The sequence below is a fragment of the Mytilus galloprovincialis genome, chromosome 8 (assembly GCF_965363235.1).
Source record: "Mytilus galloprovincialis chromosome 8, xbMytGall1.hap1.1, whole genome shotgun sequence".
Lineage (NCBI taxonomy): Eukaryota > Metazoa > Mollusca > Bivalvia > Mytilida > Mytilidae > Mytilus > Mytilus galloprovincialis.
The window spans coordinates 41,857,559-41,878,005 of record NC_134845.1 but is presented as its reverse complement, the minus strand read 5'-3'; the positions used below and the strand labels follow the sequence as shown (position 1 = coordinate 41,878,005).

At 31.5% G+C, this 20,447-nt stretch overlaps 1 protein-coding gene across 3 annotated transcripts in view; it reads left to right on the top strand.

The window, feature by feature from the left end:
• LOC143041953 (uncharacterized) overlaps positions 1 to 20,447 on the top strand; it is a 129,945-nt gene that overhangs the window by 40,372 nt on the left and 69,126 nt on the right. Inside the window, exons 9-10 of one of the 3 annotated variants that reach the window (XM_076214129.1) lie at positions 3,562 to 3,687; positions 5,527 to 7,048. The exons of the other annotated variants lie outside the window; for them this stretch is intronic. Coding sequence (XP_076070244.1) covers positions 3,562 to 3,687; positions 5,527 to 6,900 — 1,500 coding nt within the window. The 3' untranslated portion in view covers positions 6,901 to 7,048. Of the gene's footprint in view, positions 1 to 3,561; positions 3,688 to 5,526; positions 7,049 to 20,447 lie in introns of those variants that run through there. 3 annotated transcript variants of the gene reach the window in all.

Sequence of the window (20,447 nt, the reverse complement as noted above, 5' to 3'; positions counted from 1 at the left end):
TCTGAAACCAAAAAGAATTAGAGCAAATCTGACAAGGAGTTAAATTGTTAAAGAAGTGAACATCTATCAGCCCTGAAATATTCAGATGAATTGGACAACCGGTTGTTGGGTTGCTGCCCTGAATTGGTAATTTTTAAAGAAATTTTGCTGTTTCGGTTATTATCTTGAATACTATTATAGATAGAGATAAACTGTAAACAGCAATAATGTTCATCAAAGTACGATCTACAAATAAGTCAACATGATCAAAATGGTCAGTTGACCCTTTAAGGAGTTGTTGCCCTTTATAGTCAATTTAAAACAATTTTCGTTAATTTGGTAAATTTTTGTAAATTTTTACAAAATAATTTCCTCTGTTACTAATGGGCACAGTTCATTATAGATAGAGATAATTACAAGTAGCAAGAATGGTCAGTAAAGTGAGAACTGCAAACACATTACCATGACCAAAACAAAATTTTGTCATGAATCCATCTGTGATCTTTGTTTAATATGCACATAGACCGAGTTGAGCGACACAGTCTCTAAAGAGCCTCTAGTTTTATATTGTTTAAGTTATGCCCTGGGGCAGGCAATCTTAGAGCTTCGAATGAAAGGAACAAGTTATGCTTAGCTAGTAGAAAAACATGACTTCCGTCAACATTGCTTACTTTGATTAGAACTAGATGTGTAGTATCTACCCTTTACTTCTACATGGTATTGGAGCTATTGAAATTTTAACAATTTAAAGTGAGTTTTCGAAAATAAAGTTGCAATATGAACTTTTAATTTCATTTAAATATTTTAATTTTTAATGAAATATGTAGGATCAACACCAATATTTGCAGAGGTTGCTGTTTCATAATGTTTTTCAGTGCTACTGTTTCTATCTACTTGCTGTTTTACTCCCCTTGAAACTCAATTTTATTCCTCAAAAACAAATAAAATTCAAAATGGAAATGGGGAATATGTCAAAGAGTCAACAACCCGACCAACCATCAGACAACAACCGAATACCACCAATGGGTCTTTTACGCAGAGAGAAAATCAGGCACCCAGAGGTGGTCCTTAGATGGCCCTAAATAAAATTGTGTAAGAATAGACGTCACATAAAACTCTAAAATATATGAAAGAGTTATTATTAAAAAAACATACAAGACTAAAAAAGGCCAGAGGCTTCTGACTTATGACAGGCGCAAAAAATATGGCGGGGTTAAATATGTTTTGTGAGATATCAAACTAACCCTATACCTCGAGCTCTAACCAATGTAGAATAAGGAAACACAAAGCAAAACTCACAGTGAAACTCAGTATAAAAGAAGTCCGAGTCCGATGTTAGAAGTTATTCAAATACGTCCGAAGCACTTTTCTGAATTTGCCTTCACTAGATATACTCAATCAGACACATTTGAAAGCCAGTGATGTAGAGGACATTGAAAGACTAAAGAGACCTTCAAAATAGTCAAAATTAAAAATGCATGCAAGGTCAACTTTGCTGAGATAGTTGTTTCGTAACTTTGTACAAAGAATTTTGCTCTTTCGCAGTCAATAGATGCAGATATATAAACCATGAGACGACTGGATGCAAAGCGCAATGCTAAATAAATGCTAAGAAAGGATTAAAACGAATTCAAATAAGATATTAAGTTTTAAAAAATTATTACAATTTCATATGAAAAAACAATAATAGACATTCAAGTTAATTCAATCAATATTTCAGCACCATTTATCAACAACATTTTGATTGCATGTCTATATCCAGCGGGTAACAATAAATCTGAAATTCACACTCGGCGTCTGAATCCATTACGAACTAATCCGAATCCAAATTATAAGTTATAAACTATGTAGCTCCATCGTCCTTTAATCATTCAATTACATTGTAAATTCGTCTATTCACGGTAACAATTTAGCACGATCTTACGCTGAAAAATATAACTTCCACAGAAAATGAGACTGAAACCACTGATTACGTATAAATATTGGGTGGGTTAAATAATGGGAGGGTTAGTTTGTGGCTATCGACGGCCGAATGAAAAAACTTAAATGTCTTTAAAGTATACCAGAACACACCCGTGATATCGCGGGTCCGTGACTGAATTAAAGTATATAACTATGCGCAAGCCTTATTTTAGTATTATTTTTTATCTGATAAAGTCATGCCGATTATAAGATACACAGTTTTCTCTGCTTTCAAATCTTTCTGTTTGAACCCGTCGAACTGGAACTTATCAATTATTGGTAATATTAATTATTTGGATAACAAAAGGTCCTGGAATGGAGTATTTTTTTAATCAACAGCATTGTCCTATGTAAGTTATATATAAAGTTTAATTCTTTGATTCACTGTTTTATGTCATGCCCGCTAACACATTGAAAACGGTTCCTTTTTATATACACCTTATTTTTAGTCCAGATTTTTAGTATTCGTATTGTTATCTTAGAAAGTCTTACTGATTAAAATACTACATTAGGTAACAATTTGACAATGATTGAATTTAGTAGTGTCAACCCTGTGATTATGATCCGTGTATATAGCATAATCCTAAATACACCGTTTGGTGGTACACGTACAGATAAGGTAATAGGTAACAGGTGAATATACTATTGGTATCGGTATCGGACTCGACCCGGAACTTCTGAATTATTGGCAATATTAATTACGTGGAAAACAAAAGGGCCTGGAGTGGTGTAATTTTTAATCTACACCTTTGTACTATATTAGTTATATATAAAGCTGAATTCTTTTATTCGTCGTTTTTACGTGATGAGACGGCTGACAAATTGGACCTCGTAATTTTAGTATTATAGATAAAGGAACCAATCAAAAAGTATGGAACGCCATCACTGCCTTATAAGAAGAAACTACTATGACATGATGCAAATGTTGCTTACATGATGTGGTGATGCCGTTCCATAAAAATGCATTGTTATGTTATAAAAATGGTACTTGTAAATGAATATGTTGATTTAGTCATTCATTATGATGAGACCATGCAGAAGAACTTTCCGGATGATGACATTTAAGTTTGTCTAACATGTGGCACAAAAATGATTAACCTCACGTTCAACACCTCTAATCATAATTTTATGCGGTGATGTTTTTGAATATTTATTTTTCTGAAATAAAGAACAATACCATAATGTAGTGTCTTGGGCTCATTTTTACCACAAAAAAGAAGTCTTCTTGTCGAAATCTTGTTTTACATATTTAGACAAAAGAGGAACTTCCAAATTATCAGAAGTATCTTTCCAGGTTTTAACATCCGTTAGTTTTCGGCTATCGACGGCAGAATGAAAAACTTATATTTCTTTATATCACAAGTATATTATGGAACCAATCAAAATGCATTGTAATGTTATAAAGTTCATAACAAGTTGTATCATTAGCTGTATGTAAAGAACCGAAATAATTAATAATTCGAACAGTATAAAGTCTATTTCTTTAATCTCCAGTCGCCAATTATATTTTTCTAAATAATTAAAAATAGCACAATTATATAAAATAAGCATTTAATTCGTTTTTCAATCGATTTGTATTTTATGTTCGATTCTATTGTATCAACCTTTTATGTCACACAGAAAAAAGGAAATCATGAGAACTATGATGTGAGAGACAAAATTTTGATTGAATCTATGGAACCTTTTCAAGAAAATACTAAGTTTCAACTCAATTACAGCATGACTTTAATAGATACAGTTAAGAAGGTAAGTTTGAAAAATTAATAAACATGTTAAAAATGTACAAATGTAAATCTAATTCAAGAACATCTCACAGCATAGCGGGTATCTTAACAGTGGCGGATCCAGAGGGGGGTTCCGGTGGTTGAACTTCCCCTTTTTTCGGCCGATCAATGCATTTGAATGGGGACATATAGTTGGACCCCTTTTTAAAATGGCTGGATCCGCCCCTGCTTTACCTGATGAACAGTGAAAATCATTGGAAGATATTAGAAAGCAAAATCGAGAGAATTGTGCAAATCACAATACAAGCATTAAAATTAGCACGAACAATCATTATTACATATTTTTTAAGGAAAAAATGCTGGCCATATAAAAAATGTTTTTTTTTTATAAAATGACCACTACTTTATAAAAATGGCCACTACTTTATAAAAATGGCTGCTTATTCCAGTTCAAAAATACATAATTTTCAGGAAAACTTTTTCTTTTACCTTCTTTTAGAAAAAAAGATCATCATGTTTGGTGGCTACCTTCCTTACATGTGTCGTATAAACTAAAAAAAAAATAGGTTTTACATGTTCAGGATTTGCACATGCGCGAATATGCTCCATAATCCACATAATTTGCATAATGAGCGGTGGCCATCTTGAAAACATAATTTTTTTTAATGGCTAGCCGCCGATTTCTTGTAAGTATCATTAAGTCAACCTTTATACCAAATTTCATGCTTGTTTCACGATTTGCACAATTATTTGCATAATATCTCCCACTAATATGACCAACAAGTTGAACATATAATTATAATTTACAAGATTTTCTTATACCTATAACGTAACAGTATATACGTAAAGGAACGGAATTACCAGTCAATTGTAACTGGTGACATTGTAGGTACCTGCGATATTAATAAAAAAAGGGTAGCTCTTGCTCAACTCTAGGGTAAATGCACTAATAATAAATATATATACTTTAGTAATCACATAATATAATCCTAACAATTTCCGTAATGAATAAAATTTGATACATTTTTTGCAGAATTTAAAGAAGAAATGTCTAATAAGATATAGTTAGAATAGTGTTCTCCGTGATCTGAAAATGGCGATACTCTTCTGTGAAAATGAATCTAACAATGTGCTATCTTCATTACAAAATGTTATTCTTTTCTCAACATTTTTTTTTAAAGTCTACTATCACAAAGAAAATATTACTGGGTAGTACAATGTATACACCTTTTTGTTTGTATCGTGTCGAGAAATGAAGTGTATATTAAAAAAGAGGGACGAAAGATACCAAAGGGACATTCAAACTCATAAATCTAAAACAAACTGACAACGCCATGGCTAAAAATGAAAAGGACAAACAGACAAACAATAGTACACATGACACAGCATAGAAAACTAAAGAATAAACAATATGTAGCAGATAATTAATAAGAATTACTGTAGTTGATGCTTAAGCAATTTTAGTATATGTTTCCTGAAAATACTAGATGATTCGATTAAACACACAACCAACGTTAAAAAATCAACGTTTTACACACACCTTTAACTATTTGTTTTCCACTTCTTTTAACAATTTTAGGGAGAGAGGCTATATAAACAAGGTAGCATTATTTAAAATAATGGACTTTTTGAATTATTCTACAAGAGACAACTTTAAAATATTTGTAAAATGCATCAAATAGATGTTCTCCAAAGAAGTTACTGAAAAGTTCTCAGTGCTAAAGCATTTGAATAAATACATATTGTGTAAAACCTATCAGTGATATTAAAAATTTGATCGGTGCATGAATTCTAGTTCACATAATTGTGTTTATTTCAAATTTTAAAAAGCGTTTTTTGCTTCACAATTTGTATCTTGCAGAAATGTTGGGAAGACTATATTTCATTTAATCCAGACTTGTTGTCAAGTGCAAAACATTTCGTAATGAAATGTTCAGAATTGTGCTGGCACGCGGTTTCATCGAATCCACCAATGGTGATTGATTATGATGTTTTTCAAGACCAGGCAATGGATCCAAACAAATTCAATAAGTATAATAGATCTGGTACTACTGTTGAATATGTCGTTTGGCCAGCTCTACTTCTACATAAAGATGGTCCAGTGTTAGCAAAGGGAACGGTTCAGACAAATTATGAGGAAAAAACAGCACCTCGAAAAAAATCCGCAGACAACATATTTACACCACCGAAACCTTGTAAACCAACTGATACTCTTACTACAAAAGATGATATTACAAGCGATAAAATTTTAGATCCTGTTAAATGCACTAAAGATGCACTTAAAGGCGATTCCCACGCAAATGATTCTGAATTAAAGCTAACTAAACCGAATAATAAGGATCCACTAAACGATTTATCACAAAAGGGGGATTTCAAATCAATCAACCCAATGTTTAATAGTGAAAAAGAAAAAGAAAAAGAATTCAGTGTTGATCCAAGTAAACAAGTTTCTCCGCACACAGAGCAAGATGTGAAACCAGAATGTGCCTTGAAAACAGGAGATGCTGAAAACATTGATCAAAGTTGTCGTTGTCTTGGAAAAAAGGGTGAACCGATAAACGAAAAGATTACTGAAGGCAGTTTCGGAATAACAACCGAAGGCTCTGAGGAAATAAAAAATGAAACCAGCAATTCCGCTATAGGTAATAAAATTATAGGCGATCAAATGGAAGAAACAAACAAAAATGGCGTTAGAAATGAATTTGAAAATTCTTCAAATAGAGGAACCCAACATCAATGTAAATCAAAGAATCAATACGAAAATATTTCTATCAAAGAATGTCATACCACTCAAGGCAAACCAAATATGAAATGTGGCCAATTTTATATATCTGTTCATAATGATATGCAGACACAAAAAGAAAGAACTGATATAGATAACAGCAAATTTCATGATGATAAATATGAACCAGAAGCTTTTCCGTTCGACGGATTTATGAACACTTCCAAACATTCCAGTGAATCTGAATTGAATGATAAGTACAAACCTCCTGGTAATAACCAAACTGCCAATGCAAATGATGAAATAACTGACTTACCGACTGATTCCAAAGTTGGGAATACAATAAAATTTTACAGCAAGTTAGGAAACCAATTGGATGAAAAGGTGAAACGGACTGGAACAATCCAACAAAAACTAAAAGAAGCCCGCAAAACGTCAAGGCTTCCAAAAGAAAAAGATTTCAATAAAACCAAGAAGGAATCGAAAACTTCAAGGAAAAACTCATCAAACTAATCTTCACTAAGATGTTTATTGCTCCTTAAGAAAACAGAAGTTCACTTCATTGATTCAGACATGTACAAAAAATATGATATATAATCTTCACTAAAGTGATAATACTCGAAACGTGAAATACCTGTACATAAAACAATATCTTGAATCGCATTAATAGTATTTTTAGGCAATGATTTTTCAATTTTATATATATATATATATCCATTTTTTTCTATATGAAAAGCCGTAAATATAAAGTAAATCTGCAATTAACTCTTTGTACATATCAATTTAATTTCCAATGCCATTAATTAGATTTTATCAATTATTTATAAGGAGTTAAAATCATTGTTGCGATAGTGATCTATTTCTATTTGGTAAATTTAAAGTTCAAACAATTTGATAATGTGTATAACATAAAATATGTACACAAAAAAGATATTTCAAGTTTAATGCCCAAAAAATGGCATATTTGCACCAAAGGCAGATAATATAATATGAGTAACTAATAGTGTAATAAATAAAATTTGCAATGTAAAACACATATTTAATTTTTTGCTGAAATTTTTACACCCGCGAGCCTCCTTTAGGCAAAAGCTGTTGCTGTATGTCTGCCTCATCAAGCAACCATGCAAAATCTATATGTGATTAGTAATTATTTCAAGATGGCGTGTATGTTGACTGAAACGTATAGCTCCGCACCGTGACACGATGCAACAAAACACTCTGTGTTTATGATACTGGACATAATAAACAATCTTACAACAACAGAAAACTGACAACTGCTTTTATCATAAGAATTTACAACAGAGACTGTATAGATATGTTTTCAGATCTGCATTTAAAAATGATAGTTACATGCGATATGAACCAGTACGATTCTACAATTTCACAGGGGCGAAAGTCAAGCTGTTCCAATAGAGACTGCATAGACATGCATCCTACATGAATAGCGCTATACTATTTAAACTGGTCTAATTTTGCGTATTTAAACATCTCAAATTAAATAGCACTATTAAATTCCAACTGGCATAGTAAGAAATTACAACAGAAGCTGGGTCTTAATACATCCCAAACGGATAGCACTGAGAGTTGAACTGTATAATAACCCCGTAATAGCCCAGGACGTATGCTTAAGAGCTCCTGTTAGGATATATTCTATTTTTTATTCAAATTTGAACACATATGTATTATATGAAACCTGATGTAAAATATTTCTAGGCAGCCTTGAGACGCATGCTTTTGCCAAGGAAATTTATGCATGAGGTTTGAATTGTTTAAATTGTTTACACAGTTGTAGCTGTTAGATCCAAAGTATTGGTGTGCTTACCAATTATGTCAGTTTGTGTAAGTTTATGTTGTTGACTCAATTTGTCAATGTGACAGAATGATAAACAACTAACCTGTAAGTGAAAGGCTTAGCTAATAAACTCATCATAGATACTAATATAAATATTTTTTATTTACGCCAGACGAGCGTTCGTCTTCAAAAGTCTCATCAGTGACGCTCGAATAAAAAAAGTAAAAAAATGACAATTAAACTACGAAGTCATAGAGCATTGAAACCCTACTACATTCTTCGAAAAAAAGCTTGGTACAAATTAGAAATATGACAGTTATATTCCTTTCGTTTAGTTGGTTTTCTGGACTTCCCTTGTTTTAAATCTTATTTGAAAATTACCTGTGGATGGAATTTTCACTACTATATTTACATCCGGGTTTTAAACTGGATAAGTTAATACATATACAAGTTATAAGAATGGGAAATATCATTTTATTCTTTCTTTGTTTTCTTTTTGTTTTGTTTTGTTTTTTCTTTTTTTTATATCTTTTTATAGTAGCCTATATATTATTGTTGTTTGAAAGAAATATACAATAAGCTATGCACATCGATTTTAGAGTGTGCGATGGCCTCTTCAAAGTCTGTTTCAAAAATTTCACGCAAACTGCCAAGTGTCTGTTTTTTTTAGTAGTTAATTTTGATATATTTGATTTCGCAGGTTGGCAGGTCAGGTTTTATCATTTATTTCGAATAAAATTGATGACCTCTAACCATTGTTTGATTGTTCTGTAATTGACATTTAGTAAATCAACTAATAGGAATTCAAAAGGGAAGATATATATAATAGTATTATAATCAATGGAATCCTGTCACATAATTTTGTGTTTTTTGTGTCCTGAGCATAATTATGTAGCGGTAGTCTTTATGTTTATAAATGTTCCGTCGGGGAAAAGGTGTCAACGAAAAATGTTGAATTACATATTTTTGATTGTTCATCTAGTTTAAGCTCATGGTGAATTTAAAGACATTTATAGAAAAGTCCAATATACTTTAGTACTACCTGCGTAATGCCCTCTACATATCTGGTACTGTGGTGTTTGTTAACTGTCTCAAAGCACCTTACATCACCCGGGTTTTGGTAGGGTTCGTTTAGCACAAATTCTTTATTTTTGTTTGTGGTGTTTTATGTAATGTTGTTTGTTGTTTTTTGTTGTTTGTATGGTTTTTTTTTTATTTATAGTTGTCTGTTGTTTTTTTACTTTTGGGTTTGAGTGTGTCTTTGGTATCTTTAGTCTCTCTTTGAATTTGTAGCCCGAATTTGTTTTCTCTTAATCTTTTTATGACTTTCGAACAACGGAGTACTACTGTTTCCTTTATTTTAATAAACACATTTGACCTGATGATAACAAATATATTATAAATACATGTACATGATTTCGCATTGACTAAGCCGTGTTTTCGAATTTCATACTGTAGATGTGTTTGTAATCTTTTTATGAATAGACAATTTACAGGCAACACGTTGAATAGTATAATGACGTTTGTTAACACTACCGTGAATTGTACTAAGCAAAATTGTATTAGGTAAACATAGATTAGAAACGTACATCTAACATAAGTTTATCAAAAACGTCTGATTTCATAAAGACTGACTTGTAGTTGTTAAGTCTTGAAAATAATATTACTTCTGGGTATCGCCTTTTTCATGATTCCATGAAAACACATTCAGCCCAGATCTAGAGGACTAATTGTATGTTCGTTCTGATTCACTTTCGAGTATTATACAAGAAGGAAATAAAGGTAACATCACCCATGTATTTGGTGTATGCATGCAATTGCTAGATATGGACACACAGTTTGGAGAAAGGAAAATTTGTACAGGTATAAATATTTTGTAGATAAAAATCGATTTTCTCTTCTGCAGTTAACGTATATTTATACATTTTAAGGTTTCGTAAGACAAAACTGAAAAAATATCGTAACAAGATTTCGATTTGTCGTATCGTGACAATATATATTAATCTCGAATTAAAACAACTTATATTCCTACAAGTGTCTGAAAGTTATCATTTCAATGTTAGATTTTATGTTAACATTTACATCCTGACATAATATATCACAATGACTCCTGATTATTATTAGGAAACTAAAATCAACTTCAGCAATTGGTTTTTATACAATTTTACAGTTAAACACATGTTAAATAATGAGGAATACCAGTAGACGTCGACGACATCTTTATACGCGTCTTTTTGTCTTTAATCTTAATCATCTTCACAGTGTAGTATTTACCATGCACATATAAATCATCAAGTGATATAACATCATAATGTGTTTAACATACTGTAGCGATTTTAGTTTTGACAGTATATTTTATTATTATTTAAGATGTCTTTCTATTCAATACATTGGGTTAAATTACCTTTCTATAGGGCACCGCCCGGTATTTTTATTTATTTGAACGGTATCTATATTAATTAAATTCACCGCCCAGTATCGTAAGAACCGTCCGGTACCACATCATTGAAACTGTCAGGGTACCACCGGTAGCCCATCTTAAGAACCGTTGAGGTACCGCCGGGTATCTGCAGAACCACCCGGTACCCAATCTTTGGAACCGTCAGGAAACCGCCTGTAATTATGTATATAAGGGGATGCGAGAGAGATCAGAGGGGGGAGATAGTAAGCTAGAAGACTAGAGAGTAATATTGTGTTAGTGAATTAGGATTATTGTTCAACTGTTTTATTATGTCAAACTGATATACATTTAACAGATAACATAGTGATTTGAATTGAAACTTTGTAGTGTGGTTTGTTTTCTTTGTGCCATTTGAACTTGGATTTTACGTAATTTACGCTACCTCAAAATAACACATCGACACACAAGAATCCATAAAAACGACAACGCTACAATACGACTATTAGCAAACTGGTTGTTAAAAGAAAATGTGATTAGAGAACAAAAGATCGGTCTATTTATTGAACAAATTTGTCATTTTGAACTTGTCATATTTCAATTCCAAGTTGATATCTTTCGTTTTTTGGTTAGAAAAAATGTCAACTCGAGCTTGAACAGTTTAAGCTTTGTCAACATTTGAAATTGTAATTTACAACAAAAAGACAAATAACAGTATACCAAAAACAACATAGATTAAGACTGGAAACTGAAAATAGAATATTTCAAGCCCCCATTTTCTATATAAAAAATGCCAGTAACAAGTCAGGAATATGACAGTTGTTATCCATTCGTTTGATGTGTTTGAGATATTGATTAGATTCAAGACTTTCCTTAAGTTTATGAATTTTCCTCGGAGATCAATATTTTTTGTGAAATTACTTTTGATAAAAAAAGTGTACCAAAAAATAGCATTGCAGTTTAATTAGACCTACCTGTTCTTTTAGATACTTTTAAATATTAACAATGCATATAGTTTTAGTAAATTACTTTTGTGCCTGCTTAGATTGTGGTTTGGATAACATCTCCTCAAAGCTTATATTTGAGTTTAAATCAAATATTTGAACAAAACATCAAAATCGGTCGATTTCTTATAGCTATATTTTGACAAAACACAAGTATACCTTATAATAACCGTATACTGTACAATTCTTCTACAAGCAGCATTTAGATATTCCTGAAATGTAAGTTATTTAAGTATATTACTTTCCTTTCCTCTCTTGTCTCTCTGTTTTTTTCTTTTCTGTACTTCATTTTCTCTTTCTTTTCCTTTTTCTATTTCTTGTTATCTTTCTTTTGTCTACTTTGTGGTTGTTTTCTTTGTTCATATGTCAACTGATGTGTAAATTAAAGATAGCTATGCTTGTAATGTACTATGCTACCCCATATTGATTAAAGATAACTTTTTTGTTGCGTCAGGAGCAATGAATATATTTTCCACATTTCTATAGATCATTTCATTTGGCTCTCTGCTGCCTTAATAACGGTCTGTTACGTTTAACGATGCTAATTTATTCATTATGTAATGTTTTTTCACGCTATCATTTTAAATGCAATTGTTTTAAAATTTATATAAATTCTGGTATTTATGATGAATTTATTTGGCGAGTCAGAACAGCTTATTCACAAACGGATGAACGATCATCTAATAGTATGAATATAATTCAAACTTTCCTCTCACTCGACATTTGAGAACATCTAGCCACACTAAGGCAGGTCTCAATAGACTTACCATTACAATCATAGACCACCACACTGCTTGGTCTAGGGTAGATAAACGCAATGAGGAAGGATTTTGGAATAAAGCTTTGGCACCAATTAGAGTTTTTGTATAAGAAAGTTAAGAATAGTTTCGCCATAGGATAATACTGAAAACAAGAACAGAATGCTTTCAATTTTAAGGAATTTATTCCTCCTCCAAAACATCAATATTGAAAAAAATTACCAGCGTATTGATTCGGGATAACTTGTATAACGATCGCGATTGTGATTCCAGTTTGACTTTCACTTTTCGAGATAAGAATAATTTAAAATCTTACTGATGAAAGATGTAAATGATCCAAAATACTTAACATTTGTTCATAATTTTTTTTGGGTGATAGTGTTCCCTTTTAAACAATAAAATATATTGATAAAACGCAACCCGGAATTGTTTTTTTCTCAATCGATTTATGAATTTCAAACAGCTGTATACTACTACCCTTATTGATCAAGTCGTTTTCAGATTCGCATATTTATAAGACACACACCAAAAAATTCAGAATATTTTAGTATCATTGTTCGAACGTTGGGGCAAAAGATACCAGAGGAACAGTCAAACTCATAGATAAAAAATGCACTGGCAATGTCATGGCTACACAAAAAAAAGACAAACAAGACAAATAATAGTACACAAGACACAACATAGAAAACTTAAGGCTAAGCAACACGAACCCCACCAAAAAACTTGAAGGATGGTCTTATCAAGATATGTAACTAAGTATTGTCACCACGGGGTAGCTTGACGTTAAGTTATTATTGTGCATACATTGTATACTTCCTTTATAGTATGGAACAACATCGTCCATTCAGTGACTGAGAAACAAATAAGTAACCAAGCTTGACAATACACGACAATAAAAACATAAAGCTATGTGTACAGATTTTTTTTTTCCTTTAGTGTACGAAGTACCATCCTGACAGGATCGATACAACAGAGGCTATAAATGTTTAGAACCCTAATAAATAGCAGTTTGATAATAAATATTATTTTTTACAAATGTTGAGTAATTAAACGTAATTGCGTACTTATGCATATCAAATGAATAGCACCCTGCGATTTAAACTGGTATACTATTAGAGTTGACAAATGTAACGGGATATCAAAAGACTGTGTAGTTATATTTATAGTCATAGTCGCTACTATGGTCGTTCATACGTTTGCGAAATGGCTGCACTGACTCACCAACATACTAGTTACCATATTAACACTGTAGAAGATGCAACATAAAGTGTGTTCCGTCTATATATTATGTATTTGCTTGCAAGACAGACATCGTTTGTTTTGGCATCCCCTACAAGAGCAAGAAAACAAAGGAGCCTGGTTTAGAGGATTGATGAGCTCTCTACAGCTAGTCTGTATGGCTACATGAAGCAGGTGCAGATTGCTCGGGAAAGATCTTGGATAGTTTTTCAATTTCCGCGGATAAGGTGTGATGACTTGTCGAATTCTGGATGGTAAGTCTGCAGAAACGGCACTGTGTTGTTAACCTTTTAATCTGTACATTTTAAACGTTCATCTCGGCTTATGTTATAAGCTCGATCGAAACCTGTATCAATGTCGTTTCTTCTTAACCCGCTATTTTTTGATGAACGTGAAGTTCTTGTAGCCGCCTTTTTGCAGTATCACGGATTGAACAAATCCGTTTTATAACTCATTCAAAATTGCCATTGCTAGTGTACTTTTAAAGATACATGTGAAATTTCTCTGATGCAATCATAATCAATATATTCATGACGATTTTAGAAAGATGTTACTTATACAACATCAAGTAATACATAAATTGCAAAATCAATTATATTAACAAAGAAAAACAGAGTCTGTCACTACTCAATTTTGCATAATTAGTTAGTATTATTAAAGTACTTTAACAAATGTATTTGCTTTAATATCTGAATCTATCAATATTCAGTAAGATATAAAGTATAATATAAGGAAAAATTATACAAATAGATAAATTAAATTTCACAGTTTCTGTAAACCATACTCTACATATGACTCAAACGGAACATATTTGTATTTATGACAAGATATATTGAAAGAATTGCGACTATTTCTGTGAACGGAATGTCCTATGAATGTCATAACAAAAAATAAAATCACAAAAAAAAAAATGAACTCCGAGAAAATTCAATCGGAAAGTTTCTAATCATGGCAAAATGAAATGCCAAAACACATCAAACGAATGGACAACAACTGTCGTTTTCCTGACTTGGTACAGGCATTTTCAAATGTAGAATATGGTGGATTGAACCTGGTAAGAACTTATTGTATTAAATAAAATAGAAAGGAGAACAGCCTCAGAAGTCTTAAGCATGTATACTCAATATCAACTTAGGCAATATCCACCATCAGAAATCCGTTCACATGTACATACTAAACAATTTGAAAGATCAATATTTATCTATCGTATCTTATACCTATACAAAACCAATTACAAGTAATACGTTCAATTACAAACACGTTTTTTAGGATCTCAATATTTACGACTACAAGAGTAAACCTTTGGCTTGTGCTTGTTCTTTATTCATATACAATTCAGCTGGCCTTGTTATTTAAAGTAAACTAAGCATTGTCATTAAAACTTCTCTTCGAAATGTGTTATCCGAAGTCCGAAATCCATCAATTTGAAACAACACAAACACGAATAGAATAAGTCGAGGATAATGCTATGCAATGGACTACGCAGACCTAATTGACTGTCAGAATATGTTAATGCTGTGAGGTCGTTGTGATAAATCAGAACTAAATCGGTCTATAAAAACACATGCTCATCGAACTTTCAATACTTCAAACATTGCTTAGGAGTCTCCATTACAAATGTTTTATTGATCTCGCAGACAAAGCTACAAACAACATCGTTTAGGTATGTAAATGACATTAAATACTGCTTGATAAAAGAATAAGGTATTGACCATTTATATGAAACTCAAATATGAACGTCTACTGTTGTGGATTTGAAAAAGCAAGTATAAAATACTAAGGCCTTTCTATCTCAGGAATAGATTACATTAGCTGTATTTGGCAAAACCTTTCGGAATGTTTGGTCCTTAATGCTCTCCAACTTGACACTTAATTTGACATTTTAAAATTTGCTTTATTCGAGAGTCACTGATGAGTCTTTTGTAAAGGAATCGCGTGTATGGCGCAAATAAAAACTTTAATCCTGATATAATGAGTTTTTTTACAGTCAAAATTTGTTTGATAATTTTGTGAAATTTTATTATCTTATGAAAAATTGGGAAAAAAATGGGGAATGTGTCAAAGCGACAACAACCCGACTGTAGAATATATAATATTGAAATTTTTACAACTTAGATTTAATCTTTATAATTATATAAATAATAAATTTATAAAGCAGTCTATAAAAAAGGACCAACCAGCAAATTTAAGATGATTCGGGTCGTTTTGAATAGAAGATACTGCGCAGGTAACGAAAAATTACATGATAAAATATAATGATGTTTTTGTCATAATACATAAATTGATTATCAATCAAGAAGGGTGTTACACGTTAACCATCAAGAAGAACATAATATGGATAATCAATTATACTAGCAAAGAAAAACAAAGCCTGTCACTATTCACTTGTGCATAATTTGCAATTATTATCAACGTACTTTTAAGAAATATATCTTAATATATCTAAAAGTACCTTACAGTATCATATAAAGGTATAATACAATTGCATAAATGAAATATTACAGTTTTTGTTAACCACACTCTACACATATCTCATGCAAACATATATTTTTTAATGATTAAATGTATAAAACGATTAATAACAACTTCTTTGAACCGAATGACATATCAATTTTGGAATAAGTTATTGTATTTATCAAGAAAGTAAGGAACACAGCTTCAAAAGTCTTTGGTATTTAACTTATATCATTCAAAGAACAACATTTAACATAATCAACAGAAGAAGTATCATAAATTGTATAAACTACGTTTACTATTGTATATAGAAAACACTAGAAAGTAAGATGTAACTTCAAACGTCATGATAAAAAATCAAATCTTACTGAACAACAACTGTGGATCAGAACAAAATGAAGATGGTTAAAAATCTGTTAGTTATCAATTGTATTAATCTTTTTTATTGGTCAATTTTCCATTCCATCTCTTTGCTTTGAGCACAAAGAGTGTGTCTTCCTTAGAGGGGAAACGCGAGTCTTAGACACTGGAGTTCTTTGTGTTACATTTACTTTTTGATTGCTTGATTATATTAAAATTGATTGATCTAATTACTAACATCATTATACTGATTCTGAGGAAAGATTTCTGTTTATATATTCCGAAATATTTACTACTTCGTCTTACATGTTGGTTTGTGTGTTTATATTGCAATGTTTTGTTTGAAACACAACATTACCTGCTCTTGATGGACCTTTTGATTCTGTCTCTGTTTCTGTTGCTGATTCTTAGTTTAAGGCCGCCACATTCTGTATGAGACTTTCTCCAGACTTAATAAGTGATGGTGTTTGATGTTGTGCTGCACATGTTTTTGGGTGCATTATTTTGTACATAAATTAGGCTATAAATTTTCTTGTTTGAATTGTTATACATTTGTCATTTCGGGGCCTTTTATAGGTTTTTTGAGGGATGGACTTTGCTCATTATTGAAGGCCGTACGTTTACCTATGCTTGTTAATTTCTAAGTCATTTGGTCTCTTGTCGAGAGTTGTCTATTGGCAATCAAACCACATATTCTTCTTACTAATGTTTGAATTTACTGATGCAATATTAGTATCGATCAAGAAGTGAAAATATTTTTAGTTACAGATAAAGGATGTTACACGTTGACAAATTAATTGCTTATTCAGTAAATTATAAGAAGGAAAAACAACACATGTCACTAATCGATGTTGCAAACCTGGCAGAACATTCACCAAGTACTTTAATTTAGCTTGCTATTTAATAAGCCGTTTCACTGTCATCTATCTATCTACAGGTCTGCTATCAAACATAGTGGTAAGTTTTCAATTATTTCCTTACAAACATTCGATATACTTGTTATTTGAATTTGTTTAATATAATTAAAGATGTAATAACAGAGTAATGTATCAGATAATTGTCGACTCATCTTGTTTCCTTGGAGCTGTAGACACTCACAACGTTCATGTCAACTTTAGTTGAAAGGCATAGATATTAAGGTACTTAAACAATTTACCTAGTGGTAAGTAGTCATTAAAATGCTTTGTAATGTTTGTAGCTGCTGTTTGTCCATTTTTATTTTTTATTTCTTTGGCATCGTTTTGATGGATTTATGTCTTTTGTCGAATGGCACCTTTTTATCATCACCATCACACTCTCCTTTCCAACCCGTGAAGCAGATGCATTACTTTTTGAACTTCCAATGAGTTCCTTTGTTGTTTAAAACCCTCTGTATATGTTATTAGTTAAAACACATTAGAATAAATGTAACACTCCCAAACTTGTCAATCCTCCCAAACGTGTCCGATTCCCCCAAAACGTGTCTATTCTCCCAAAACGTGTCCGTATTGTTTAATATTGCCCAAACGTGTACGATTCCATAACCCCAATACGGGTCCGATTCCAAAACCCCAAAACGTGTCCGATAATTGTTATCCGCCAAAACGTGTCCACTGTTAAACGCCAGAACGTCTCACGTATTAAAAGGTCTAATACATGTATGTTCTAAATGACATCAATAATGTTGACGGCAACTCTATGATGGGGGACACAATAGATGAAATGGTCATTTATTAGCATTAGTTCGTTTAATGCCATTTGTTAATGATTATCTTAATTGCAAATTTAAAGTCGAATGAAAAGAGTGACTGGTGGACAATATTGTTTACCCAATGCATGTATGTATCATAAACTTAGTCTGCTGTACACGATTCAATTAATTTTTACGCATCAATATTTTGTAATTAATTGTCCTGTTTTGAAGCCGTAGTTTTACATTGTCACATTAGTAAACAATCAACGAATAAGCACGAATATAGGGCACGTGTATAACACTTTCAATGTATTTCAATGACAGATCCATGCGTATTGCAATTACTGGATTTTACGAAAAACGCTGAGTTCACTGCATACGGAAAACATATCGACGAATTATTTACTGGAAGCAAACAATTAAAAAAAAGGAAATTTCTTTTAAATTTTGAAAAATTGATGAATTTTCTTGAGAAAAAAGTATATGAACATAAGTTTTATAATAAAAACTAGACATTAAGGTATAACACATATGCATCCTTTTTGTTAATTTGAAGTTTCATATGACTTTAATCTAACGAATTATGGATTAACTTAAAAACATTTGCTCGGTGTCAAGTAACACGTATTTGATGCTCAATTAGAGAAAATAAACAACTTATGCTTATCCAATTGAATAAATCGTTTGCTAAGTGCATTATCTTGTACTCGATGCCTTTCATATTACTGAATCCGAATATTGGACGGCGTTTTTTCAGCAGAATTGACTTTTTTTTAACAGTTCTGGTATTTTACAACCTCTTAAAATCATAAACTGGTTATCATTTTTTGTTAATAAATTTTAGGTTTCGACACACGAACAAGAGACCTAACGACCAGTTCCAAATATTTCATTCATTTCATGCATTTTTGAAACGACATCATGTAAATAATTAAATACTATAGAAAGGTTCTATTAAAAGTACCGGAAATTCAGGATTGGTCCTTAATTTTATGGTTATTCAGGAATAACACTAAATGGGATTTTAATCTTAAAAATTAAAGAGCGAGTAAAGACAAAGTTTATTTAAAGACAACAGAAAAAAAACTACTTCAATCTGCGATATATAATACAGGCCGTTTTAGACAAATTTATAAAAAATGTTTGCTATTTTGTGCATTTTTCCTTTGATCTTTTTTGGTGATAATTTTTCATATCATGCTACTCGCTTGAGATGGAAGATTATCGCTAGAAACGTAAGAGGCACATGGCCTTGCTAATGAAATTGACATAAGTTGACATCGATGTCATAGGTAAAATAGCGATAAACAGATTATCATTGGTTATCTCAACTCGATTATTTTTCTCGCTTTCGACATCCTGGCTCTCAAGCGTGAAAATCAATCTTATCTCGTTGACATGGTCAACGATAATCTATAATTATCTAACAATAAGACATACCGTAAACATTCGGATATTTTCTTAAAACTTAACCAAATATGAAATGATGAATTTCGAGCACCTTTCACATTGCCAGCACTATTATCGTTATAAACAACACTGACATTCAAAATATAAAATCACAAAGAACACAATTTTAAACTGAAACAAGATAAATTCGAACTCCTTAAACCAAAACTAAAAGTGATCTGAATACTGTCAATATCTTCTATTTCCGACAGTCCGATTGCAATTTAAAACTGCCGATTACCTACTACCCCTTTGAACCAATGAAAATGAACTACAGTTGTCTTGATAAGTTATCCTCGTGATTAAAATAATAAGGCAAAAACTTTAAACAGCTTCAATGCTTACAACTCAAAGCCATATTATGGTTGTTCAGGGTACACAGCCATCTTGAATTATACAATCACAGTAAAAATCGGTCAAAAATCTTTGCCCAAATTTGCAAATTTGGAGACAGATTTTCAATGTATTGGCAACAATGTTTATTTATATAAAAAAAAAAACATAGTTTTTTTATTCAATTTGAATTATCGAATATCGTTTAAAAAATACCAATTATTTTTGCTGTAAGAATTCATTTTTCAAAGAAGCTATTAAAAGGTAGATACCACTTTTAGTTCAAAATTTATTATGGACAAATGGGAAATGTTAATTTTTTACTTGAATCAAGAAAAAAATTATGGTGACACTATTTTTATTTTTGATATCTTAAAACATATTATTAAACCTATCTTCTTATATTTTATTTCAGACAATCATTGTTTCATGTTAGAACCAAGAGTATGTATTGGTTCAGTTTTAAAACATTTTTATATCATTTTACAAAATTCTGTTTCATAGATTTCTTTTTATGTGTTTTTTCATGAACAACCTAAGCAAGTTAATGCATACTCGCTTTCTGTGTAAATAACCCGGGAAATAGAATTGATTAAGACTA